The 26518-nt window shown below is 44.6% G+C and overlaps 2 protein-coding genes and 2 long non-coding RNA genes across 10 annotated transcripts in view; all 4 read left to right on the plus strand.

The window, feature by feature from the left end:
* Positions 1-15057, plus strand: part of agbl2 (AGBL carboxypeptidase 2) — a 27989-nt gene extending 12932 nt beyond the window's left edge. For 4 of the 6 annotated variants that reach the window (XM_020480946.2, XM_031822924.1, XM_020480947.2 and 1 more), the window contains 19 exons: positions 2676-2855; positions 3057-3164; positions 5928-6078; positions 6211-6877; positions 7040-7182; positions 7339-7498; positions 7647-7773; positions 7849-7949; positions 8089-8207; positions 8282-8348; positions 8437-8550; positions 8758-8844; positions 8969-9085; positions 9343-9400; positions 10264-10491; positions 10763-10787; positions 10952-11335; positions 11550-11690; positions 12139-15057. In XM_020480946.2, coding sequence (XP_020336535.1) covers positions 2676-2855; positions 3057-3164; positions 5928-6078; positions 6211-6877; positions 7040-7182; positions 7339-7498; positions 7647-7773; positions 7849-7949; positions 8089-8207; positions 8282-8348; positions 8437-8550; positions 8758-8844; positions 8969-9085; positions 9343-9400; positions 10264-10491; positions 10763-10787; positions 10952-11335; positions 11550-11690; positions 12139-12406 — 3245 coding nt within the window. In that variant the 3' untranslated portion in view covers positions 12407-15057. The remainder of the gene's footprint in view (positions 1-2675; positions 2856-3056; positions 3165-5927; positions 6079-6210; positions 6878-7039; positions 7183-7338; positions 7499-7646; positions 7774-7848; positions 7950-8088; positions 8208-8281; positions 8349-8436; positions 8551-8757; positions 8845-8968; positions 9086-9342; positions 9401-10263; positions 10492-10762; positions 10788-10951; positions 11336-11549; positions 11691-12138) is intronic. The other 2 variants (XM_020480948.2, XM_020480949.2) reach the window with 2 other exon arrangements.
* Positions 15058-15741: 684 nt separating this feature from the next.
* On the plus strand, positions 15742-19416 carry LOC109888685 (uncharacterized). Of its 2 annotated transcripts, XR_002255179.2 has the most exons (4): positions 15742-15955; positions 18396-18498; positions 18618-18776; positions 18978-19416. It is a non-coding gene; the product is annotated as an uncharacterized LOC109888685 (long non-coding RNA). The 2 variants fall into 2 exon arrangements; XR_004209715.1 differs by having other exon boundaries at positions 18396-18776.
* Positions 19417-19453: 37 nt separating this feature from the next.
* On the plus strand, positions 19454-22182 carry LOC116373991 (uncharacterized). Its single transcript, XR_004209716.1, has 3 exons — positions 19454-20430; positions 20912-21129; positions 21306-22182. It is a non-coding gene; the product is annotated as an uncharacterized LOC116373991 (long non-coding RNA).
* Positions 22183-23496: 1314 nt separating this feature from the next.
* On the plus strand, positions 23497-25770 carry LOC109889499 (PCNA-associated factor-like). Its single transcript, XM_020480953.2, has 5 exons — positions 23497-23837; positions 23919-23993; positions 24606-24689; positions 24897-25071; positions 25593-25770. Exons 1-5 carry the CDS (start codon positions 23828-23830, stop codon positions 25633-25635), a joined length of 387 nt encoding a protein of 128 aa, XP_020336542.1. The 5' UTR covers positions 23497-23827; the 3' UTR covers positions 25636-25770.
* Positions 25771-26518: the final 748 nt, after the last annotated feature.

Below are 26518 nucleotides of genomic sequence, written 5' to 3' on the forward strand. Positions count from 1 at the left end.
CGGCTGCACAGTAATGTCTCTTATCGATGGCGGTTATGATGTCGTTTAGAACCTTGAGCGTGGCTGAGGTGCACCCATGTCCAGCTCTGAAACAAGATTGCATAGCGGAGAAGGTACAGTGGGATTTGAAATGATCGGTAATCTGTTTGTTAACTTGGCTTTCGAAGACCTTAGAAAGACAGGGTAGGATAGATATAGGTCTGTAGCAGTTTGGGTCTAGAGTGTCACCCCCTTTGAAGAGGGGGATTACCGCGGCAGCTTTCCAATCTTTGGGAATCTCAGACGATACGAAAGAGAGGTTGAACAGGCTAGTAATAGGGGTTGCAACAATTTTGGCAGATAATTTTAGAAAGAGAGGGTCCAGATTATCTAGCCTGGCTGATTTGTAGGGGTCCAGATTTTGCAGCTCTTTCAGAACATCAGCTATCTGGATTTGGGTGAAGGAGAAATGGTGGGGCTTTGGCGGATTGCTGTGGAGGGTGCTGGGCAGTTGACCAGGGTAGGGGCAGCCAGGTGGAAAGCATGGCCAGCCGTAGAGAAATGCTTTTTGAAATTCTCAATTATAGTGGATTTATCGGTGGTGACAGAGTTTCCTAGCCTCAGAGCAGTGGGCAGCTGGTAGTTGATGCTCTTATTCTCCTTGGACTTTACAGTGTCCCAGAACATTTTTGAGTTAGTACTTCAGGATGCAAATTTCTGTTTGAAAAAGCTAGCCTTAGCTTTCCTAACTGCCTGTGTATATTTGTTCCTAACTTCCCTGAAAAGATGCATATCACGGGGTGGGACTATAAGCTTCATTAAATAGTACCCACAAAACACCAGTCTCAATGTCAACAGTGAAGAAGCGACTCATTGATGCTAATGCAGAACGCTACAGGATGTTTTTGTGCTGGTCAAGGGCAGACAGGTCTGGGGTGAACCAAGGACTATATCTATTCCTAGTTCTACATTTTTGAATGGGGCATGCTTATTTAAGATGGTGAGGAAGGCACTTTTAAAGAATAGCCAGGCATCATCTACTGACGGGATGAGGTCAATGTCATTCCAGGATATCCCAGACAGGTCCATTAGAAAGGCCTGCTCGCAGAAGTGTTTTAGGGAGCGTTTGACAGTGATGAAGGCTATTCCATGCGAGAAATTGCCAAAGAACTGAAGATCTGGTACAATGCTGTGTACTACTCCCTTCACAGAACAGCGCAAACTGTCTCTAACCAGAATAGAAAGAGAAGTGGGAGGCCCCGGTGCACAACTGAGCAAGAGGATAAGTACATGAGAGTGTCTAGTTTGAGAAACGGCCGCCTCACAAGTCCTCAACTGGCACTTTCATTAAATAGTACCCGCAAAATACCAGTCTCAATGTCAACAGTGAAGTGGCAACTCCGGGATGCTGGCCTTCTAGGCAGAGTTGCAAAGAAAACGCCGTATCTCAGACTGGCCAATAAAAAGAAAGATGGGAAAAAAACACAGACGTTGGACAGAGAAACTCTGCCTAGAAGGCCAGCATTCCGGAGTCGCTTCTTCACTGTTGATGTTGAGACTGGTGTTTTGCGGGTACTATTTAATGAAGCTTATAGTCCCACTAAGCGCAAACCAGATGGGATGGCGTATTGTTTCAGAATGCTGTTGTAGCCATGTTGGTTAAGTGTGCTTTGAATTCTAAAAAAGTCACTGACAGTGTCACCAGCAAAGCACCATCACACCACCTCATCCATGCTTCACGGTGGGAACCACACATGCAGAGATAATCCGTTCACATACTCTGCGTCTCACAAAGACACAGTGGGTGGAACCAAAAATCTCACATTTGGACTCATCAGACAGATTTCCACAGGTCTAAGGTCCATTGCTTGTGTTTCTTGGCCCAAACAAGTTTCTTCTTATTGGTGTCCTTTAGTAGTGGTTTCCTGGCAGCAATTCAACCATGAAGGCCTGATTCACGCAGTCTCCTCTGAACAGTTGATGTTGAGATGTGTATGGACTGTGTGAAGCATTTATTTGGGCTGCAATTTCTGAGGCTGGTAACTGTAATGAATTTATCCTCTGCAGAAGAGGTAATGTTGGACTTAATGTTGGATTTCTGAATTGACTGACCTTCATGTCTTAAAGTAATGATGGACTGTCATTTCTCTTTGCTTATTTGAGACATAATATGGACTTGGCCTTTTACCAAATATGGGTATCTTCTGTATACCCTCCTACCTTGTCACAACACAACTGATTGGCTCAAACACATTAAAAAGGCAAGAAATTCCACAAATGTACTTTTAACAAGGCACACCTGTTAATTGAAAGGCATTCCCGATGACTACCTCATGAAGCTGGTTGAGAGAATGCCAAGAGTGTGCAAAGCTGTCATCAAGGCAAAGGGTGGCTACTGTGTGTTATTTCATATTTTTGATGTCTTCACTATTATTCTACAATGTAGAAAATAGTACAACTAAAGAAAAGCCCTTGAATGAGTAGGGGTATCCAAATTTGTGACTGGTACTGTATATATACATATGGTGGTAGTATGTGCCAGGTGCACTGGTTTGAGTGTGTCAAGAACTGCAATGCTGCTGTTTTGACTTACACTACTGTTGCATTTATGTTTTTCCTGTACATCGGTATATTTTTGTCATGAAATTCTATCACCTTTTTTTGTGATGCAGTGATGTTTTCTGTCTATCCCCCAGTCACCTTGCACCTGGGACAGGCCCTCAGGACCAGGCAGCTGGTGATAGATTTTGACGGGGAGCGTCCCATCCCCCGGCTTAGGGAGCCCCTGGACCTGTTTGCCATCCCCTCCACCCCTTTCCAGGGGGTCCGCTGGCCCATTGAGTATGAGGTCTTCAAGGAAGCCATACACCACATAGGTACATACCACTGAACTGTATATGCTGTAACAAACACTAAGTGTTGTTTTGACCTGTGCAGTGTTTTGAACAGTCCAGAGCTATCCATTACAGAGTTCTGTTTCTCAGTGGGCTCCACATTTTTGAACTATTATACAGTATCGTGTTAATCCAAATTGAAATGTTGTTGTTATTGAAATACTGTATATTGCTGTGTTCTAGAGTGGGACCCTCCAGACCCAGAGCCGTTCTACCAGCCCACGGGCCATGAGAGGGCCCCCATGCCTATCGGGGAGGAAAAGGGGAACGTGGTTTACTGCATTGACCCAGGTAACCCTAACTCAAATCAAATCAAATCAAATTTATTTATATAGCCCTTCGTACATCAGCTGATATCTCAAAGTGCTGTACAGAAACCCAGCCTAAAACCCCAAACAGCAAGCAATGCAGGTGTAGAAGCACGGTGGCTAGGAAAAACTCCCTAGAAAGGCCAATACCTAGGAAGAAACCTATAGAGGAACCAGGCTATGTGGGGTGGCCAGTCCTCTTCTGGCTGTGCCGGGTGGAGATTATAACAGAACATGGCCAAGATGTTCAATGTTCATAAATAAGGCAGAACAGTTGAAACTAGAGCAGCAGCACAGTCAGGTGGAAGTTGAAACTGGAGCAGCAGCATGGCCAGGTAGACTGGGGACAGCAAGGAGTCATCATGTCAGGTAGTCCTGGGGCATGGTCCTAGGGCTCAGGTCAGTTGAAACTGGAACAGCAGCATGGCCAGGTGGACTGGGGACAGCAAGGAGTCATCATGTCAGGTAGTCCTGGGGCATGGTCCTAGGGCTCAGGTCCTCCGAGAGAGAGAAAGAAAGAGAGAAGGAGAGAATTAGAGAATGCACACTTAGATTCACACAGGACACCGAATAGGACAGGAGAAGTACTCCAGATATAACAAACTGACCCCAGCCCCCCGACACATAAACTACTGCAGCATAAATACTGGAGGCTGAGACAGGAGGGGTCAGGAGACACTGTGGCCCCATCCGAGGACACCCCCGGACAGGGCCAAACAGGAAGGATATAACCCCACCCACTTTGCCAAAGCACAGCCCCCACACCACTAGAGGGATATCTTCAACCACCAACTTACCATCCTGAGACAAGGCTGAGTATAGCCCACAAAGATCTCCGCCACGGCACAACCCAAGGGGGGGGGCGCCAACCCAGACAGGATGACCACAACAGTGAATCAACCCACTCAGGTGACGCACCCCCTCCAGGGACGGCATGAGAGAGCCCCAGCAAGCCAGTGACTCAGCCCCTGTAATAGGGTTAGAGGCAGAGAATCCCAGTGGAAAGAGGGGAACCGGCCAGGCAGAGACAGCAAGGGCGGTTCGTTGCTCCAGAGCCTTTCCGTTCACCTTCCCACTCCTGGGCCAGACTACACTCAATCATATGACCCACTGAAGAGATGAGTCTTCAGTAAAGACTTAAAGGTTGAGACCGAGTTTGCGTCTCTGACATGGGTAGGCAGACCGTTCCATAAAAATGGAGCTCTATAGGAGAAAGCCCTGCCTCCAGCTGTTTGCTTAGAAATTCTAGGGACAATTAGGAGGCCTGCGTCTTGTGACCGTAGCGTACGTATAGGTATGTACGGCAGGACCAAATCAGAGAGATAGGTAGGAGCAAGCCCATGTAATGCTTTGTAGGTTAGCAGTAAAACCTTGAAATCAGCCCTTGCTTTGACAGGAAGCCAGTGTAGAGAGGCTAGCACTGGAGTAATATGATCACATTTTTGGGTTCTAGTCAGGATTCTAGCAGCCGTATTTAGCACTAACTGAAGTTTATTTAGTGCTTTATCCGGGTAGCCGGAAAATAGAGCATTGCAGTAGTCTAACCTAGAAGTGACAAAAGCATGGATTAATTTTTCTGCATCATTTTTGGACAGAAAGTTTCTGATTTTTGCAATGTTACGTAGATGGAAAAAAGCTGTCCTCGAAATGGTCTTGATATGTTCTTCAAAAGAGAGATCAGGGTCCAGAGTAACGCCGAGGTCCTTCACAGTTTTATTTGAGACGACTGTACAACCATTAAGATTAATTGTCAGATTCAACAGAAGATCTCTTTGTTTCTTGGGACCTAGAACAAGCATCTCTGTTTTGTCAGAGTTTAATAGTAGAAAGTTTGCAGCCATCCACTTCCTTATGTCTGAAACACATGCTTCTAGCGAGGGCAATTTTGGGGCTTCACCATGTTTCATTGAAATGTACAGCTGTGTGTCATCCGCATAGCAGTGAAAGTTTACATTATGTTTTCGAATAACATCCCCAAGAGGTAAAATATATAGTGAAAACAATAGTGGTCCTAAAACGGAACCTTGAGGAACACCGAAATGTACAGTTGATTTGTCAGAGGACAAACCATTCACAGAGACAAACTGATATCTTTCCGACAGATAAGATCTAAACCAGGCCAGAACATGTCCGTGTAGACCAATTTGGGTTTCCAATCTCTCCAAAAGAATGTGGTGATCGATGGTATCAAAAGCAGCACTAAGGTCTAGGAGCACGAGGACAGATGCAGAGCCTCGGTCCGATGCCATTAAAATGTCATTTACCACCTTCACAAGTGCCGTCTCAGTGCTATGATGGGGTCTAAAACCAGACTGAAGCATTTCGTATACATTGTTTGTCTTCAGGAAGGCAGTGAGTTGCTGCGCAACAGCCTTCTCTAAAATTTTTGAGAGGAATGGAAGATTCGATATAGGCCGATAGTTTTTTATATTTTCTGGGTCAAGGTTTGGCTTTTTCAAGAGAGGCTTTATTACTGCCACTTTTAGTGAGTTTGGTACACATCCAGTGGATAGAGAGCCGTTTATTATGTTCAACATAGGAGGGCCAAGCACAGGAAGCAGCTCTTTCAGTAGTTTAGTTGGAATAGGGTCCAGTATGCAGCTTGAAGGTTTAGAGGCCATGATTATTTTTTAACTCTATGTCAGTAAGGTATATAGTGGTGCCCTTAGTAGGCTTTCATTTTCTGACAGTGTTACCTCTCTCACCTGTCCTTCTAGCTCCTGTTCTTATTCTTTCCCCTGTTTAGGCACAAAGACCTCCTACTTCACCTACTCTCGTGTGGGAGGAAGCCGGGGGCCCATCAAGAGCTCCACCTCTTGTGCCATGCATCAGGACAAGTCCACCCTGGCCTTTGAGTCACGCTTTGAGAGCGGCAACCTGCAGAAGGCAGTTCAAGTGTGAGTCTACTGAGCCTGTATAACTGTTTAACCTATTTACAAATTGTTGCTAAGTTGCAGGGAGGGTAACTGTGTGTAGGGAAGAATCTTTCCTTCTCACTCTCTTTCTATCCCCCTCTCCCCCTTACACAGCGGTGTCCATGACTATGAGCTCACCCTCCGCACCGACATGTACACCACCAAGCACACGCAGTGGTTCTACTTCCGGGTCAGAAACATGAAGGCGGGGGTCACCTATCGCTTCACCATAGTCAACCTGATGAAGGCTAGCAGCCTGTACTGCCTGGGCATGAGGCCTCTGCTCTACTCTGAAAGAGCCGCCTGGGAGAAGGGAGAGGGCTGGCGCCGAACTGGCTCCAACATCAGATACTACCGCAACCAGCACCACCAGGCTGAGCAGGACAACAACACTACCACCAACACAAAGTCCCTACACTCCCTTACATGGACCGGCCAGTTCCCCTACGACTTTGACACCTGCTATTTGGCCCACTGCTACCCCTACACCTACTCCCACCTGCAGCGCTACCTCAGCCGCCTCACCTCCAACTCGGCCACCGGCGCCTACTGCAAGCTGCGGGTGCTGTGTCGCAGCCTGGCCGGCAATGCTGTGCATGTGCTGACAGTGACATCACCAGGAGGGGGGTGGATGGATAGGAGTGCCAAGCGGGCGGTGGTGGTTACAGCCAGGGTGCACCCCGGGGAGACCAACAGCTCCTGGATGATGCAGGGCTTCCTGGACTTCCTGCTAGGAGAGTCAGACGACGCCAGGCTGCTGAGGGAGACTTTTGTGTTTAAGGTCGCTGACGCACTTTGGGCCTTTTTATCTTTGTAAATATCCATGTGTTTCCTTTATGTATTTGACTGCATGTGGGATAAATTACGTTTTCCCTTCAGAATTAGAAACAACCAATAAAGACACTCATGTTGATTGTTGTGTTTCTCTTTTGTGGACTTGCAGGTGGTGCCCATGCTGAACCCAGACGGGGTGGTTGTGGGGAACTATCGCTGCTCTCTGGCCGGCAGGGACCTGAACAGGAACTACAATACCCTGCTGAGGGACTCCTTCCCCTGTGTCTGGCACACCAGGAACATGGTCAAGAGGTGAGAGGCGGGAAGCAGGAGGATACTCAAACAGATGTGACACAGTCATGCCTTTCTAACCTATGGAGAGGTTTGTCAGTTCACTCTGCCTTTTCTGACCTCTGACCCTGTTGCCATGGTTTTCCCTCTGTCCTTGTTGTTGCCTTGGCACCCAAGACTGATGGCTGAGAGGGACGTGGTGTTGTATTGTGATTTCCATGGTCACAGTCGTAAGAACAACGTCTTCATGTATGGCTGTACCAACAGCGATGACGCCACACAACGGCTCCATGAGAGAGTCTTCCCGCTCATGATGAGCAAGAACGCCAATGACAAGGTTCCAATCCCATTGAAATAAAGAAAATCATATTTTTTTTTACTGCAGACCTGGCCAAGAAGGCATCTCCAGTATAAAACCACAGTACATTTATGTTATTAATCACAGCTAGGGAGTCAAACACAATGTTTGTGCCCTCTTCCTGAAGTTCTCGTTCAGGAGCTGTAAGTTCAGAGTTCATCAGAGTAAAGAGGGAACAGGACGCGTCGTCATGTGGAGGCTAGGCATCAGGAACAGCTACACTATGGAGTCCACCTTCGGAGGCTCCACTCTGGGTAAGCATGCACAAGGTGTAGTGTGTGTATATGTGTATGCATGCTATAGAGCTTCATTTCCATTCTGTATTATAGGAAACAGGAAGGGGACCCATTTCACCACCAGGGACCTGAAGTCTCTGGGATACTACTTATGTGACACACTGCTGGACTACTGTGATCCCGACCCAACCAAGGTGAGTGGAGTCAACCTCTCACTACCACAGTGACCAAGGTTACATCTCAGCTTGTCATGTTGATGAACCATAGTGTGTGTGTGTGTGTGTGTGTGTGTGTGTGTGTGTGTGTGTGTGTGTGTGTGTGTGTGTGTGTTAGACCAGTCACTGCCTAGCTGAGTTGCGGGCGATGTTAAGGCAGGAGCTCAGAGAGAGGCTGGGCCGGGAGGTCGACTCTGATGGATCTCTCAGCGTCTCCATTTCTGACATTGAGTCCAGGTAAGGAAGGTTTTAGAGCATCACACACACACACACACATACACCTAAATGTCCTTTTTGTGTCTCCTCCACAGTACCAGTGGCTCAAACAGCACAGAGTCTGATGGCCTGCCTGTCCATCTACTGAACCGAATTGATGAGGTGCCGTTTGAACCTTAACCTTCGTATGACCTCAGTTATCTTTGTGTACAATAGCTTTAACTGAGTCTAATGCCAACTTATTTTCTAGCAGAGACAAGTGAAGAAGAAACACCTGAGGAGTGGTAAGGAGAGGAACAGACTGAGACAGGAGAGAGTGAGAAACGTCGACCCAAAGGTCCTCCACAGGAACATCAAGAACATAGTGAGAAGAACACAAACACACACAACACATTAGTGCAGCTCATCCACCAGATACAATGAAACATACAGTGGTCCCTAATACATAAAAGGCTGGGAGAGACATACAGACAATATAGCGTGATTGGGCGAGTTCGTTTTGCATTGCCTTTTGCCCCGGAAGGGTGGAGATTTCACTTTAGGAACAAAACAAACTGTCTGTTCTCTCCAGGACCCTGTGCTACCCACTGAGGACATGGTGAAGGTGAGGATCCAGGAAAAGACGGTGGCCGTGGTCAGAGAGAAGAAGAAGAGAGAGGTATGGATTAGAGAGAGAGAAGCTCACACTCTTCCTCATTTGCTTAGACAGATTGTGGCTTTTGCATTTCCCCAGTATCTCATTTCTGAAGACATGCGCTTCTACTTCTGATGTAACGGTATAGGTGCCGTTTGTGGTGAAAGTGAGCCGTCAGACAGGACGCTCCTGGATCCCTCATCCCACCACTCGCATCGGGGTCATAGGCCATGTGACCCTCTGGCAGGAGGAGGAGTCAGAGAAGGTAATGGCTGCCATTCACCCTTTAAGCCCTACTGCATGTTGATAGTTTTGCATTGTCATTAAAGTACTGTTACAGTTCAAATTTTCTCAAGGTATTTCACAACAACCTGGGCCTAGAACCCCCCCACCTCCCTTCCAACCTCTTCTCAGTAGGTCAATGCACTCTGAGCATCCCCACCCCATCAAACTTGACAAAAGGCATGAACGAGCAGTGATTGTTTTGTCCTAGTCTGATGCTCAGCATTAACTGTGTTCCAGAATGAATACCTGGATGCTGTAAGGGCTGCATACCTGCGTACTCAGCCACCTGTCACAGGTACATGGACTTTTATCATTAGGTAATGGATTTAGTTTTCTGGCCACGTGACTAAAGAAAAACAATTTTTTTCTTTCCCAGTTTACATGCAGAATGTTCAGGTTGACATTTATTGTCATGAATCTTGCCCTGTGTAATGAACACGATGGGAGACAGAGAGCTGGTTTCCAGCAGGTGTTTATTTGTAAAGGACCACAGGAGGAGGAAGGTAGCTGGGTCCAGGGGCAGGCAGAAGGTCATACACAAGGGGTCCAAAAAGGCAACAGTACAGGCAGGGAAAAGGCTAGTAACATATTCCGGGAGATCAGGCAATAGGTTGATAACAGGAAATCCGATAGGCTAAAGTACAGGCAGGGAATAGGCAAATGGCGTCGTTAGGGAGGCAGGCCAAAACTATCATACACAGGAGGATTAATTACAGGAAACCCAGCTTCGAATAGAAGTGTGTCACAAAACAAACGATACCTCACAATGATGGGGTGCAAAGAACTGAACTACATAGTGTGTGACAATGACATACAGGTGTGTGAACAGGTGATCAGAATTAAGGTGATTGGGATCTGGAGAGTGAGCTGCGTTCAGGGGATCTATGTGTTTGAGAGTGTGAGCTGGAAAGTGAGCTGCGTTCAGGGTATCTACGTGTTTGAGAGTGTGAGTTGGAATCAGACGTTACACCCTCTGCAGAGTGGCCACTTGCTGGCACAGTCACAAAGTAATACAATATTATCTTGACCCTAACCACAATGCTAACCCTACCCTTAAATGAATTAATTAATTTGTACTTTGCAACTGGCCCATATAGCAGAAATCACTCAGTTCAGCCTCCAGGGCAATATTTATTACAATAAACATCCCTTCCTCAGAGGAGCCGGAGGAGGAGCGGCTGCAGTATTGGAGTCCCCAGCTGCAGTTTGGCTCCTCCCAGGCCCCGCGGCCGGGACCTCAGCGGCGCCCCTTATCTTTTACAGCTGTACAGCAACGCGGCTTCTCTGTGCCTGTGCCCACCTCGAAGATCAGGGTTCACACCACCCCCATTCAGCAGCAACCCATGCCCTTCAGCCCCGATCACAGAAGCCACGCTGGGATGAGAGGTGGGTTGGAGCGCAGAAATAGAGTGGGTAGAATGAATGGTACAATATTGACATGAAGAACACACACCCAATATGAAGTTAGGTGTTCGCTAACTGGAAAGTAGTATGATAGTAGAATTAAAATAGTATGACAAAGAACTGCAATCAGAAGTGTCGTCAGTAGCATTCTTTTCCACCCCACAGTTTAACAGATGCTAATCAAACATTCCAAATATTGCTATTGTAAAGATGTTCGATCAGTATGAATGCTGTTATTACTCTTGTCTTTCAGAGAGGATGCCTGCTTTACACACCAGGTAACTACAGCAAAACATAGCGGTAAAATATGCTCTTTATTGAAAGTTGACTTAATTTATGACTAAACATACAGGACTGGGACCGTACATCGTCTGCATAAATATGTCAATGTTAAATTGGACAGTCTGTCACATACGTGTGTTTTGTGTTGGAAATGTGTCAGTTCTCCCCCAGTAGTTCCGGGCATGCAGTGCAGGGTGGTCCCTGAGTTCATCCCGCCACAAGGCCTGGAGCCCTGCCGCTCTTCCAACGTCTACCCAGCCAAGTCCCACCACCAGTGGCCACGCCCAGATAAACAAGGCCACGCAGCCCGGGTCTCCAAACGCTACTACATGCTAGAGGCTCCAACCTCTAAGACAGATGTCCTAGAGCCCCTATGGAGGAGCCCAGAAAGGGACTGCACAGCAGGTGTATCAGACGCTATGCCTGTGGGTGAGCAGGACCAGAGTGGACCTCAAGCAACCTTTGAGAAGCCACCGAGTAAACCTGGGACAGACGGTAACTCCTTCCTGCCAGACCTGAGGCACATAGACTTCAGAGGGAAAAGGTTACTGTCCTCTCCACACCAGGCATTTTGACTTTCTAGTGCGTCTAGTTACATGTGTACATAATATACTGTATATTGGTATACACAGTATAATACAGTGCATATACAACAGATGTTTATTTATGTTTCTTTCACTCTACATGTGAGAATAACTCTCTCCTTCTGAGGTCCTGCCCCAGCTATAACCCCTCTTCCCTCCATCTTTCCTCTGTAGCCATGGCTGTCTATGGGGAGACCAGGCAGGGGCTGGAGTACAGAGGCAGGGCCCCTCAAAGAGAGAGCCGCTGAGGGGGGGAGAAGGCAGGCGTGTATGTGGAGGAGATGCAGCAGCAAGGCGTGTGAAAAGCAACCACAGGTACTGAAAGGGTATGCCACCCCTTGGCTTATACCAGTTTTATATTTAAGCAATAAGGCCCGACGAGGAGTTATATATGGCCAATATACCACGTCTAAGGGCTGTTCTTAAGCACGACGCAACGCGAAGTGCATGGATACAGCCCTTAGCCATGATATATTAGCCATATATCACAAACCCTCAAGGTGCCTTATTGCTATTATAAACTGGTTACCAATGTAATTAGAGCAGTAAAAATAAATGTTTTGTCATACAAGTGGTATATGGTCTGATATATCACGGCTGTCAGCCAATCAGCATTCAGGGCTCGATTCACCCAGTTTATATGGTTCTTTATCTTACCAGCTAGTACGTCTAAAAACTACAGTGAAACGCTGAACTTGCTTGCTCTCAGTGGAATGCTTAACTTGCATTCAGAGCTAATTTGAATGGTACCCATTCTTCTCAGGTTGGCCCAGCAGACATTGCAAGAGGAGGATAAACAGGAAATGGGCATTTTACCCCAGATGTCCTCGACCACCCACACCAAGATAGATCATGTGCCCCGACAGCTAGACAGTCTACGTAGGCTCCAGAAACTCAGCCTGGCCAATACCTCCAGGTTCCACTCCAGTGGGAGAGGGGCGGAAGCAGGGACAGGGTTGGATCTGGAGAAGAGGATGGTCGCCAGACCATCAGGGTCTGCCCCTCCTCGCAGTACAGCACCTTTGAGCTGAGAACCAGGCAGGGACACACATTGGCAAATGTACCAGACAGACTGCTGATACGAACCCCTGAAGATGGGCGGAGACTATAGGAAGTTTCTGCTCTATTTTGACCACAAGAAGATGTACAGCACATTGCCTTTCAGGTGGATATCGAAATGACATGTATTTTTGCCTTGATTGTGTGACTTTCTTATTTGATGAGTCTACGTGTCACTTTAAATCTAAATGAACTGTTTTGCATACTTTTTATAATATTTTGTATCCATTTTTCATCATGTAAATTATTTATTTTTCATTTCTCAAATGGGGGCATAATCAGATTGAGTCACTCCCAATGCAGAAGTTATTTCTGTTAATCAAGAGACAGCTCATCATTAATCATAAAGTATCATATAACATCAGTCCAGAAAATACTGTCTCAGTATTACTGGGCAGCCTGCGTAATATTATCAAACTGTGTATGCATGTCTTCATCATTCAGACACAATGTTACTGTAGCATAAACCTTGTGAAACATAGATATTTAGCAGACACTTACCCAGAGCGACTTAAAATTAGTGCATTCATCTTAAGATAGCTGGGTGAGACATCCACATATCACGTGACAAAAAATATATACAGTATATGTGACTAAAAATACAAACATTTAATCTCTTCACATCTGTACAAAAAAAATCACTGAAGGTACACATGGTATAAAAATACATGTGTAAATTGCTGAACATGGTCCACTGATAACAAAACTGAGGGCTGAATCCTAACTTGAGATACATGTAAGTAGCATGTAAGTTTCTCCTTACTCATAATCAACATTAGTAGGAGATACAGTATACACGACTCTCTTTCCTGTGTTTCCAAGTGTTCATCTCTTTCTGTGTGTCCGCTCAGCCGAGCAGTCAGGCGGCCCTCAGCTCCTGAATCTGATCAAACCAGAGCTGTGAGACATGGCTTTGACCCTCATCTCACGCTCCCACGGCACACCTCTTACATCTCACACATTGAAAAGTACTGCATTTATTTTTCTAATTCGTGTTGTGCTCCAAATCGTTTTGAAATTGGAAAATCTGTGACCGAGGTAAAGACTTTATTCAGGTTGGATATTCGACGGGTATTCGCCTTTAGTTTTCCTAACGTCCACCAACAGCAGTTAGGGACCGTCAACGTATTGACAAATCACATTTTTTAAATTTCAATAGCTCTTTAACCATTACTCCTAAAATGTTCAAAACGGATTCTAGCTAACCTGATGGCAGAGACACATATTGCACACACTATTTTTTTGTCAATTTACATCTCGCACTATTTTAAATTATTTATAAAACATCTTGTAATTCAATAGCGCCTTGGTCATGTCACAAACCTCAAATAAGGTTCATAATGTACACTCAGTGGGCCTACTCATTGCACACCCTTTTGCTTGTCCATTTGCATCTCATGAGATTTTATGATACATTTTTTAAAGTTTCAAATTTCAATATTTCCTTACCGTCATGACCTACAACCCTTTTAGAATATTCACTGAGTACCAAGGTAAAGACAGTTTCAGGTTGGATATTCGCCAGATATTCACACTTTCAAACCTCAATAGCTTTCAAACCACTTGAGCCACAGACTCCAAATAAGTGGCATGATGTTGGAAACATTGTACAGATCTTATTTTCACGATTTGGACAATAATTCACTTTTCAAAGCTAGTAAATGTGAGCAGCTTTCCGTATTAGTTAGGGAGCGTAAACAAAGTACAAACTTGTCTTACATTCGAATTTCAAGAGCTCCTTGGTTTAGAATGTCCACTCAGTGGGCCTACACATTGCACAACCTTTAGTTTGTCCATTTTCATCTCACACATTTTTACATGCATTTTTCAAACTTTAGAATTTCAATAGCTCCTTGGTCATGTGACCTAATGACCTCAAACAAACTTCAGAAGGTTCACGGACTAGCCTTATATATTGCACACTCTTGTTTGTGTACTGTAATCTCATGTCAATTACACACCTGAGAAGTGTGCAGTGGACATATACCCATATTGCATAACTTTTAGTTATGTATCTTCTATATTGTTGTACATTAATATAATATTAGTTTGACAATTAGCCCCAGATTTTTAGCAACAAAAAATATATAAATATTTATATTTTTTTGGCTTGCCTGTTTTGCATGTTATTTTGGCATTAATGTGTCACATATCAGTTTGCAAACAATGTCAAAAATAAATGTATATATATATATATAATTCAGTTAAAACCTCTACAGGATTGGTGTCCCCCCCACAGGACGGTTGAGCTAACGTAGGCTAATGTGATTAGCATGAGATTGTAAGTAACAAGAACATTTACCAGGACATAGACATATCTGATATGGATAAATTATTTTTAAACTAACTGCACTGTCCTATTCACAGTAGCTATTACATTGAAAGAATACCATGCTATTGTTTTAGGAGAGTGCACAGTTATGAAGTTGAAAATTTAATATTAAACCAATTAGGCACATTTGGGCAGTCAATACAACATTTGAACAGAAATGCAATGGCTCATTGAAACAGTACACTGCTTCCAAATTGCGCCTAACTTGTAATATTACATGTTGGCCTTGTTCTTGCATTTAAAGATGATGGAACAAAAAAAAATAAACATGTTTTTATTGGTATTATCTTTTATCAGCTCTAATGTGTTATATTATCCTACGTTTCACATTTCCACAAACTTCAAAGTGTTTCCTTTCAAATGGTATCAAGAATATGGTTAAGGTCCTTGCTTCAGGTCCTGAGCTACAGGCAGTTAGATTTGGGTATGTTATTTTAGGCGAAAATTGAAAAAAGGGGTCCGATCCCTAAGAGGATTTATTAAAGCTGCATACACTCATGGTCTCTTTTTTTGTTTTCTTGAGTAAGGCGGCTCTACCATGCAGGTGTTTCAGCCTAGCTCAGTGCTTTCTGTGGTGGTGGGATGAGCCAGCAGAAGATACGGAGCGTTGCGCCATGATTGGCTCAGTGTTCTGTCACTCATGGGGACAGTACGTCATCTCCAAGTTTAAGTGCTTAGTAAAGGTAGACATAAAAAATGTCAGCCTTTTGGGTTCTGCGATAGAGTTATATTACCAATGCCCATCCAAGAAGGCTCAAGGTCAATGGCCACAGATAAAATGACGTCAAATTACATTTTATGTACAGTAGCTTTGATTGGACTGATTATGTCAACATCTTACTTTCAAAGTCTTAGCTAGCAGTAATCATGAATCAAGTCGACAATCTACTGGCAACTCCTAATTAATCCTTGACATATGAAGATAAATAATAGATAAAATGTATCGGTGCTCATCGGCCATTGGACATAAAGATTACACAACAAGTTGGAAATCGCAAATTCAACAATGATTTGTTTCGAGGGAATCAGTGGCTAACTGCAAGCGTTGCAAAGAAACCACAAACGTTAGCCTGCTAATCAATTGAGTGGCTGTGTTTTTTATTCTTCAAGAGTTCCCACCATAAATCCAGAGTGTCATACTTCGATGACAAAATTTGCCCACAAAGGACCGCTGCGCCACCTTCACAAGGTGAGTCCAAATATGTATTGTATGCTGCTGCATAAATGATGTAATATGCCAGGGAGATATCTATACTGTGGCTAAGAAAGTAATACTAAGTGTATGTTGTGTAGTAAGCTGTTAGTAACCCATGTGCCTCACTCAAATAATTTGGTCTATTTTCACCAATGCGGTATTGTAAACACATCGTTCATGCTTGTTTGGTTACTTTTTTTGTACAGCTTTGACAGTGCTACTGATAGTAGTGGTGGCGGTTGGCTTACACGTGCAAATTCAACACACACATCATTCTATAATATAATTGTGTTATTTGACGTGTCAAATTAAAAGCTTATTTAACATGTCAAATAGTGTTATATGACTTGTATTGTTTTTGACACGCAAAGACCCAAATGGCATTCAGTGTGCCTCACCCTAATAATTTGGTCTATTTTCACCTCTTAATTTAGCCTACTGTTCTAACTTGGTGGTGCACATATAGCCTATATCCTGTTTTAGAGAAATGTAATAATCCAATATTGTAAGAGCTTTCATTGTCTGTTTATATGCCCCCTTTATTTATTCTATGGTTCTGACTTGATGTACAGGGAGAATACTGTAAGAATGGCCCATGTTCTGAATTCTGCCGCTGTACATTTCAAAAGTGCTGAACAAATGGTTATATTGACTACGTCCATTGTCGCTTGCTCATTGTCTTAATTGAAATTACGTATTGTCGTCCCCTTACGCCATAGTTTGTACATCTCAATTGTCAGTGGAAACCACATTTGTTTAAGCAAGTCAACCATATCAGCTATGTTTTTTTAAAGGCAGTAAATTAGGCTGAATGAACTGTTTCGCTGCCAGAAAAGGCTCTGCTGATAGCCAGGTGTAGCAGTGGTAAGGTGTTGGGGCAGCTTTATGTAGGCCCTAACAGTTTGTGGGCACCGTTTGTCACCGTTATAGTGTAATGAATGATGAATGTATTGTTTAGTGTTGTGTAGTAGCTTTGCTGGCATGTGTCCCACATTGTTTTTTTGCCTCACCAAGATGTACATGCTAAAATCGCCACTGCTCATATATCCCTACGACAGATCATTTTTTAAATTCATATTGTTCTAGTGAACCACTATCAGTCAAGGGTGCATTCAATTGTGAAATCACAACCAGCAATATAATTGAGCAAGCAGAGTTCATTGTAATCAAAGGAAATGGAGAACCACTCCTGGGCAAAGATACAGTCATGAAACTGGGGGTTCTGAGAATAGGTGCTGATGTCGCAACAGTGACAGACACCAAGCCCTCACTAAAACAGCAGTAACTACAAGTGTTCCAGGGAGTTGGAAAACTGAAAACAAAACAGACCTCAGGAAGAAGGTTGACCAAAATGTAGAGAAACTTTTGGACATAGACATTGCAGAACCTGTTAATGACCCCACCCCATGGGTATACCCAGTGGTCATTGTACCAAAGGCAAATGATGAGATAAGAATGTGCTTAGACATGAGACAAGCAAGCCTGGCTATAATATCCCAACAGTAAACGAGTCTAAAGGCATTGGACCGACAGCAGAGGGAGTGCAGTGATGCACTCCAGGGACCCAGAGAGAACCTCAGAAGTGAGAAGCTGCCTGCTGGGAGTGAGAGCACAGCAGGAAAAACACTCACATGGATCCAATGAGAATGTGAGGATTGCAGCAGTGAGTGCTACACCCAAAGCACTGACTACCAGAGAAGTAGAAGAAGCCTCAGCCAAAGAGCCAGAGCTAAGAGAGGTAATGCTATTGCAAGTGGACATTTTTAGAACTCTAAAGCTTATGCCTCAATAGCGAGTAATTTATGTGTAGTTGGATACCTAGTTCTTCGCAGAACAGGCATCGTGCTGCCACAGGCATTACATGCGCAGGCACTTGCACTAGCTCATGAAGGACACTTGGGAATAGTGGGCACAAAGCAGCATCTCAGAACCAAGGTTTGGTGGCCTGGCATGGAAAAGGAAGCCGAGAGACAATGTAAATCATGCCACGGTTATCAGACAGGAGCTAGACCTGACACACCAGAACCACTGAGCCTTGTGGGTGTAGTAAAACTTTGGAGAAAGAGGAGGAGCACCTAACGTATCCTTTCACATTGTGGATTCCATTTGCCAGAGGTTCGTATAGTAGTCTACATATCCGACCACTACCTCAAGCTAATATGTTTTGTGGGTTGTGATACTTTCCAAGGCACTCTTTTGGGTATTACTGTGGGCGCAAGGCAAACCTGCAGTTGTTGGATGAGCGAGTGCTGACCATCGTGGGTGGAAAACCTGCTTATCTTCCTGAACATCCGGACCAAGGAGCAACGCTACCTCCACTCCTGCAGTGGGGGAGGTATCACACCACCATGGTGGTGTCAAACAAATACACTGGCCCTGGATAACCTTGACACACCCTCATTTTAAACCCATCTGTCACTGTGTTTCTCTGCAGGCCCACCCCAGTAAGAGATACTTTGCTTTGGCAGAGAAGGGAGACCAGCCCAACATCGTCATCTATGAATATCCCTCACTACAACCCTACCGCATTCTCAGAGGTATGGGAACTACAATACACACACAAACTATTCGATTTTTAACTATTTATAAAGCATATGATCAATGATCAAGACATTTGGTCTGTGGACTTTAACTGTGAGGGCACCCTGCTGGCCAGTGTGGGTAGTGCTCCGGACTACTTGCTGACACTGTGGGAGTGGAGGCATGAACAGGTGATGCTGCGTTGCAAGGCCTTCGTTCTCACAGGACGTCTAAGGGTCACCTTCTCACCTGACAACGCCGGGCAACTCACCACCTCCGGATCAGGACACATGAAGTCAGTAGCAATCAATCAATCCAAATGTTTTTGTGTACTTGCACTTTTATAAATTTGTCAAAAAGTACTTTATAGAACGCCAAACCCCCTAAGAGAAAACAGATTTCATCATGAAATATGGACAATAAATCCATAAATGTCTCATTATATGTACAGAGTCGAACACCATGTGAGTTGATCTCTTATCATCCATTCCTCTAGGCTTTGGAAAATGGCCAGCACTTTTACTGGTCTCAAACTGAAAGGCCTTCTGGAAAGGTTTAAGTAGACTACCCTGACAGATATCGTGGGGAAGGTCTGTCCACTGCTCTTATCATTCAATTCCTACTATTCCATTGAAAATGACCCAAAGCAATATGCTCTTTTCCTGTTGTTCTATGTTATCCCGATCACATCCCTTCTGTCTGTGTGTTATTGGGTTCTGAGAATATGAAATATACTTATTCATGTCCCTGAGGGAAAGAGGGTAATGCATATAACAGTTACATTATGTCAGATAAAGTTATTATTAGCCATCAGGGATCCGAGGAGAAGAGAGACAGTCTGGTACCAATCACCATGGCGGCCGTGAGTTGGGGAGGAGTGAGCACTTTGGGGTAGAGGTCAGGTCAGATGAAGTGAGGAAGAACAGATATCACTAAGGTTCTGTCTAGCAGCAGAGATGCATTGACAGTTCAGATGTGTAGGAGGAGACTCAACATAGTTACATATCAGTGCTTGTGTGAATATGTCATCGTCTAATGCAGCTGTATTGATCCTCTGGGAAGAATTAACTTGGTTTTAGCTTTCATAGTGTCCGTTGAGTTTTTACTCTGAGAATTAGAACCTAACAGTGCCAAGTGGTGTCTGGGTCTGAGTGGGGGAACATGCTAGTGTGGGACAGGGGTCTGATCAAGGTGGAGATCTGCCATAAGGGTGGAAGGACGTGCCACGCTGGCACCACCCAGCAGTTTGTCTTGGACGAGGAGGAACTCATGACCATTGGCACTGACGGAGCCATTAGGGTAACCTTTCAGATATAGTACAGTCCTCTCAGCCCCAGTCTAAGAGGTCTCTGCTAACCCTAAAAAGCCAGCCTGAACAACTGGTCTGTGGTCAGTTTTGCCTGCTGTGTAATATTTCTCCCTGATGATGTCATTTCTCCACCCTGTGCAGGGCTGAGACTTTGAGAGTATTGACACGGCGGACTGTAACGATGACATCGGTCTGTTTGAGATCGAGCCCATGAACAAGATTGTGATCAGACGCAACGTTAGCATGTCCTCCATGGTCATGGGTAATCCTGAATGAATCTTGAATAATGACGAGTGAGAAAGTTAGACACACATATCATACCCCCCCAAAAAATGCTAGCCCCCCTACAGTATTTGTGTCTCCATCTTTCTCTCTGATAATTATTCTCAATCCATTCAGGATTACCATATTCAATTCTTATTATTTTTTACAATTTAATTAAGTGACTCCAAAATGACACAAAACATTACTCACCATTCATTTCTATTGGGCACAAAAGGACCAGAGGATCTCCACCTATCGTCTGCTGGCACTGTTCCAGAGGTTCCACGAGCTGAAACAGAGGGATGGCAGGGGGCTCTGGTACAGGAACGTTGGAGGAACAAAGCCGAGGCTGACAAATACCGCTCCAACATCACAGGTAAGAGAAAGGGGGAGAGAAAGTGTGTGTGTATTATACCTACCTGTTACTGTTTATATAGCATAATGTGCGTGTCCCTGGCCAGCGGACCAGGAAGACCAAGGTGAGGAGGCTGTTCTTGCGGCTTGTCCAGGGGGCAGCAAGCCGCCAGGTAGAAAAACTCTGCAAAGATATGTAGAAGGCAGAGTGAGCCCGGCTAAGACAGAGAAGAGGATGAAGGAGTAGGCTGAACTGTGAGTCTTATCATATGGCCTCTGGTGGAGTTTCCTAGTCCTTCAGAATCACTGTCTTCACTCTTCCCTACATGACTATCTCCATGTGACTCGGCGAATGATTTAATGACAATGATTTAAAATGAAATATGATAGAACCATACACATACAGTAACTAACTACTATCACATGTAGCATGAATATCCCCCCCCCCCCCCCCCCCCACAATAATTCAGTGGTATTGATGATTGTGCCAATCCTACCAACAGGGCCTGTAGCCGTGGCCAATAACTAGAGGAGGTGTGGGCCAGACTGCTGGAACAGCTAGAGGCAGAGAGGAGGGAGGAGAGAAGGAGACCCCCTGCCCTACACCTGCAGCTAAAAAGAGAAAGAGGGAGGTGGAGGAAGGAGCTGGTGTGACAGAGCTGGAGAAGGAGATAATGGAGTTGGAGGAGGTCAGGCTGAACAGGACTCCCTGCTGGAACAGGTCAGCCTTTCCCCTAGTTTACTTTCAAGGTGGGGTGCAAAGGCCCCAAAAGCAACATCCAGGCTCTCTGGCATCAAAATTGTCAACTGAAATCAAATCAAAATCATTCTTCTTCTCTCTCTGCCTCCATCCGATTCCCCTTCCTCCCTCCCTTCCTCCCCTTTTTCTCCTCTCAGATGTCGTAGTCAGTGTGCTTGTTGCGTCAGGTAGTGATGGTAGGCTACATTACCTCCTCCACACTGATCCTCAACATGGGGGCCCCCACAAGGGTGTTTCCTCAGTCCCCTCCTGTACTCCCTGTATACCCACGACTGAGCGGCCTCACACAGTTCCAACTCCATCATCAAGTTTGCTGACGAGATAGGAGGTAGGCACTCGGATGGTGTGGTGCTGATTGTGGACTTCAGGAGGAACCAGGTTGGGCACGCCCCCATCCTCATCAACGGGGTCGCCATGTAGACTGTCAAAAATGTCAAATTCCTCTGCGTACACATCTCAGATGAGCTGAAATGGTCAAACCACACCTACACCGTGGTGAAGGCACGGCAGCGACTCTTCAACCTCAGGAGGCTAAAGAGATTTGGCCTCAGTGTTCTACAGGATACACACCCCCACACACATACATACATACAGTGCATTTGGAAAGTATTCACAACCCGTCACTTTTTCCACATTGTGTTACTTTATAGCCTCATTCTAAAATGGTATACGTATAATGTCCTCATTAATCTACACACAACACCCCATAGTGACAAAGCAAAAACTGTTTAATAACAACCAGATATCTTATTCACAAAAGTATTCAGACCCTTTGCTATGAGACTCAAAATTTTGCTGAGGTGCATCCTGTTTCCATTGATCATCCTTGATGTTTCTACAACTTGATTGGAGTCCACCTGTGGTAAATTAAATTGATTGGCCATGATTTGGAAAGGCACCCACCTGTCTATATAAGGTCCCACAGTTGAGTGCATGGCAGAGCAACAACGAAGCCATGAGGTCAAAGGAATTGTCCGTCGTGCTCCGAGACAGGATTGTGTCAAGGCGCAGCTCTGGGGAGGCTACCAAAACAATTCTGCAGCATTGAAGGTCCTCAAGAACAGTGGCCTCCATTCTTTAATTGAAGAAGTTTGGAACCTCCTAGAGCTGGCTGCCTGGCCAAACTGAGCAATCGGGGCAGAAGGGCTTTGGTCAAGGAAGTGATTGTCACTCTGACATCAGAGTTCATCTGTGGAGATGGGAGAACCTTCCAGAAGGACAACAATGTCTGCAGCACTCGTGCAAATCAGGCCTTTATGGTAGAGTGCCCAGACGCAAGCAACTCCCCAGGAAAAGATACATGACAGCCCGCTTGGAGTTTGCCAAAAGGCACCTAAAGGACTCTGACCATGAGAAACCACATTCTCAGGTCTGATGAAACCAAGATTGAACTCTTTGGCCTGAATGCCAAGTGTCACATCTGGAGGAAACCAGGCACTGCTCATCACCTTCGCTAAGGTGAAGCATGGTGGTGGCAGGCATCATGCTGTGGGGATGTTTTGCAGGGACTGGGAGACTAGTCAGGATCAAGGGAAAGATGAATGGAGCAAAGTACAGAGAGATCCTCAGACTGGGGTGACGGTTCACCTCCCAACAGGACAACGACCCTAAGCTCACAGCCAAGACAATGCAGGAGTGGCTTTGGGACAGTTCTCTGAATATCCTTGAGTAGCCCAGCTTGTCCCTGGACTTGAACCAGATCGAACGGGTAGCCTAGTGGATAGAGCGTTGGACTAGTAACTGAAAGGTTGCAAGTTCGAATCCCTGAGCTGACAAGGTACAAATCTGTCGTTCTGCCCCTGAACAGGCAGTTAACCCACTGTTCCTAGGCCGTCTTTGAAATTAAGAATTTGTTCTTAACTGACTTGCCTAGTAAAATAAAGGTAAAATAAAAAAAATTATATCTTGAGAGACCTGAAAAAAGCTGTGCAACAAGAGGGACCCGATAATGCTTTGTCATTATGGGATAGTGTGTAGATTGATTTGGGGGGGGGAAACGATTTAATCCATTTTAGAAAAAGACTAAAATAACAAAATATGGAATAGTGAAGGAGCTCGAATACTTTCCAAACTATTCTTTTGAGGCAGATTTGGGCCAAACTTTTTGGATTTGATTTCTCTTTTTCTACCCAATTTCGTGGTATCCAATTGCTAGTTAGTCTTGTATCATCGCTGCAACTCGGGAGAAGCGAAGGTCGAGTGCCGTGCATACTCCGAAACACAACCCAACCGCACTGCTTCTTGACACAATGCCCACTAAACACGGAAGCCAAAAAAAACAAGACCCGGAAGCCAGACGCACCAATGTCAGACAAAACACCCTACACCTTGCGACAAGGACATCCCTGCCGGCTAAAACCCTCCCCTAACCCGGACGACGCTGGGCCAATTGTTTGCCGCCCCATGGGTCTCCCGGTCGCAGCCGGATGCAACAGAGCCTGGACTCGAACCTAGACTCTCGTGGCACAGCGGGAGGCTGTTTTCGGCTTAACTTGCACTTATATCTGAGGCTTTGTCTCTATTCAGACCATAACCAGTTTTCAATGTAATAACCTATCGATGTACATAACAAGCTTGTGCGTGCTTTGAGCTGCCCAGCGGCAAGCACAGAAGAAACGGGCGAGGCTTTCGTGGAGGGAGGGCAATAGTCACGTAACCAATGACGTCAGGTGAGCCAGGAGATTCGTCATTTAAACCCAGGCGGGAAAGTAGAAGTCTATATTGAAAGTGTCCGTCCCGTTTTGTTTCAGGTTGTGGGGTAAAAAAAAAGAAGGTTAACATGGTGAGGACGAAGGCAGACAGTGTCCCCGGAACTTATAGGAAAGGTAATGTTCTACAATCAACTTGAAGTTGTTACTTATTTTGATTCATAACATGCTAGCTAACGTTAGTTAAATGGTTATTCATTGTACGAAACTGGAATCGCTAGCTACTGTAGCTAGTGAGTTTTGTGACGATAATTGCAACACCTTGCATTCCATTATTTTGGAACAACTAACTGCTAATATTCGATTTTAGTGATTAGCTAGCTAACTAGATGGCTTGATTGACTGGGTAAGATTTGTCTCCCGCCAATTCAATAGAATTGTGAACACAGATGGCGCTCATGCTAACCCAGACGCGTTCGTACTCGCATCATGTTTTTTGTGCCGGATTTGATTGTTACCTTAACGTTAAACGTGTTGTTTACAACGAAAGACTGGATTTTAAAAAACGTGGTAGTCAAGTGTCTTTTTGGAGTATTTTCGTTAGCTAACTAACTACTTGTTATTCATTATCCTCAATCTGGCGCCAATTTCACCGCCCAAACAAACCAGTCACACAAATGTGTCGGTGAAGATTACTTTGCTACTACTATACACTATAACGCTGCATTTCAATACACGGCTTTTGCTTAATAAAATTACTTGATAACTAACACACTTATCCATTTTCAGCTGTGGCTGCATCTGCACCCAGGAAGTCATTGGGTGCCTCGAGTTCTGCAAATGCATCAAGCGGCTCTCAAGCAGGCACGCCTGGTGAGTCATGATTTCATTCAGGCTTAAAGTTTAAATTGTCTAATAGCCCATATTTCCATGTAAGCTAGATACCTACATAACAATTTTTGGTAGATGGCTAACAACTATTGCCTCCGAATGCATTTCTTTCTCATGTGTCCAAGTGGTGAGTAGTAATGGCAGATATTCGTCTAAATTGTGAATTGTAATGCTGGCATTGTTTTACAGCTAAGAGTAAATTTGCTGGAGGGAATCCTGTGTGTCCTCGGCCCACCCCAACTTGGCAAAAAGGCATTGGGGATTTCTTTGGTGGGCCCTGCAGGGAGCCTGAAAAAGAGAACCAGCTCCCCCAGTCAGATGATGAAGAGGCTGGAGGCAGTGGAGTGTCCAAGGCATCCAAGAAGTACATTTGAATTCTATTAAGCTTAGTTTTAGAGCCAGTCAAAAAGCAGCCCTGAAATGCCTACCTCTTTAGTGCTTGCAGATCTGGAGGAAGTGGTGTATATTCTCAAACATTTTCATTTGAATCTGTTCCAAAACCGTTGCCAAAGTTACTAATATTAAGAACTCATTCTGATACTTTAATATATTGCATTGGTCTGTTCTCCATAGATAACTTGGCAATGTTTTTGCAACAGATTCTGGGGATCAATGTTTTTTTTACTCTGGTTTATTTGCCGAAGCAGAATCACTGGGAAATGTGTGCATTCGTGCTATTTTTGTTTCTGTAAAAATGTAATATAAGTTTGAAGGCTCATCTGGCTGTTAGTGATTCTTTGTAAGCGTGTATGTATGTTGGGTGACGTGGCAGGTTTCACATTTTCAGGGTACATCTATGACTTTAACTGTGCTGCAGAGCCTGTTCAAATGTGATTATGGGCCAAACATTGCTGTCCCATCTAATGTCAACCACTCACCTTTCAGATCCAGACCACTGCCTGCTGAAGATGAGGATGCTGATGAATGAGCTTTACCAATCGTGTCCCAATTAAAAAGCCATTGCTTCTAGTACTTGAATGGGCTGGCAGATTTTATGTGTATATAATTGATGAATTTGTGGTTTTTGTACAGAAGTTTAATAAACCTTTTTTTGTATGCCTGATTCCATTACCTTTTTGTTACTCTTCCTGTTTACAATACCTAATCTATTTTCTCAATCTAAATTGCACTTAGGTTTTCTGTGCTAACACTTTCTTTTGTTATCAGTGGATTCCCTGCCTGTCCAACAACTATGGCAATCATGCCCCTACTAATTTATTTGCCAATATTTTTCTCGCCATCTGGGTAACCTCTACGTACCAGTAGATGGTGCTAGATCATTAAGAATATCAAAATGTTGGGGACAGGATGTAATGCATACTTCTACATCAATGAAATGGGACAAATAAGCACCCACCTTAAAAGATTCAGTCACCTTTTTTTGTTAATTTTAATGAGGATGACTGCCTCTGCAATGCTTGCTGTTGGTTAGTGTTCCATGATTAGACTACCTGCATTTTGTCCAATTTCTATGAGTGGTGGCCCTCGGTTCTCCCTATATTGTATTTTAACTTTAACTAGGCAAGTCAGTTGAGAAAAAAATCTTATTTTCAATGACTTCCTAGGAACAGTGGGTTAACTACCTGTTCAGGGGCACCCTTCCGGGTATTAGTCCCAACGCTCTAACCACTAGGCTACCCTGCCGCCCCATGTTTAAATGCTTGACCTTTTGTACAGTAAGGTGAACCTCCAGTGCTACATGTTTGGTCAATACCATGAAATTTTCGACCAGTATCAGGAAAAGTTGGTGGAACCAATTCATTGTTGAGAAGTGCCAAGTGTGACACATCATACGCAAAGTCACTTGTAGT

The sequence above is a fragment of the Oncorhynchus kisutch genome, linkage group LG4 (genome assembly GCF_002021735.2).
Source record: "Oncorhynchus kisutch isolate 150728-3 linkage group LG4, Okis_V2, whole genome shotgun sequence".
NCBI classification, from domain to species: domain Eukaryota; kingdom Metazoa; phylum Chordata; class Actinopteri; order Salmoniformes; family Salmonidae; genus Oncorhynchus; species Oncorhynchus kisutch.

What these genes read in the sequence shown, in the direction of transcription:
- LOC109889499 (XM_020480953.2), top strand. An exon ending in CCCCGGAACTTATAGGAAAG is followed by an intron (nt 23,994 to 24,605) that starts GTAATGTTCTAC and finishes ATCCATTTTCAG; the next exon opens with CTGTGGCTGCATCTGCACCC. An exon ending in CTCTCAAGCAGGCACGCCTG is followed by an intron (nt 24,690 to 24,896) that starts GTGAGTCATGAT and finishes ATTGTTTTACAG; the next exon opens with CTAAGAGTAAATTTGCTGGA.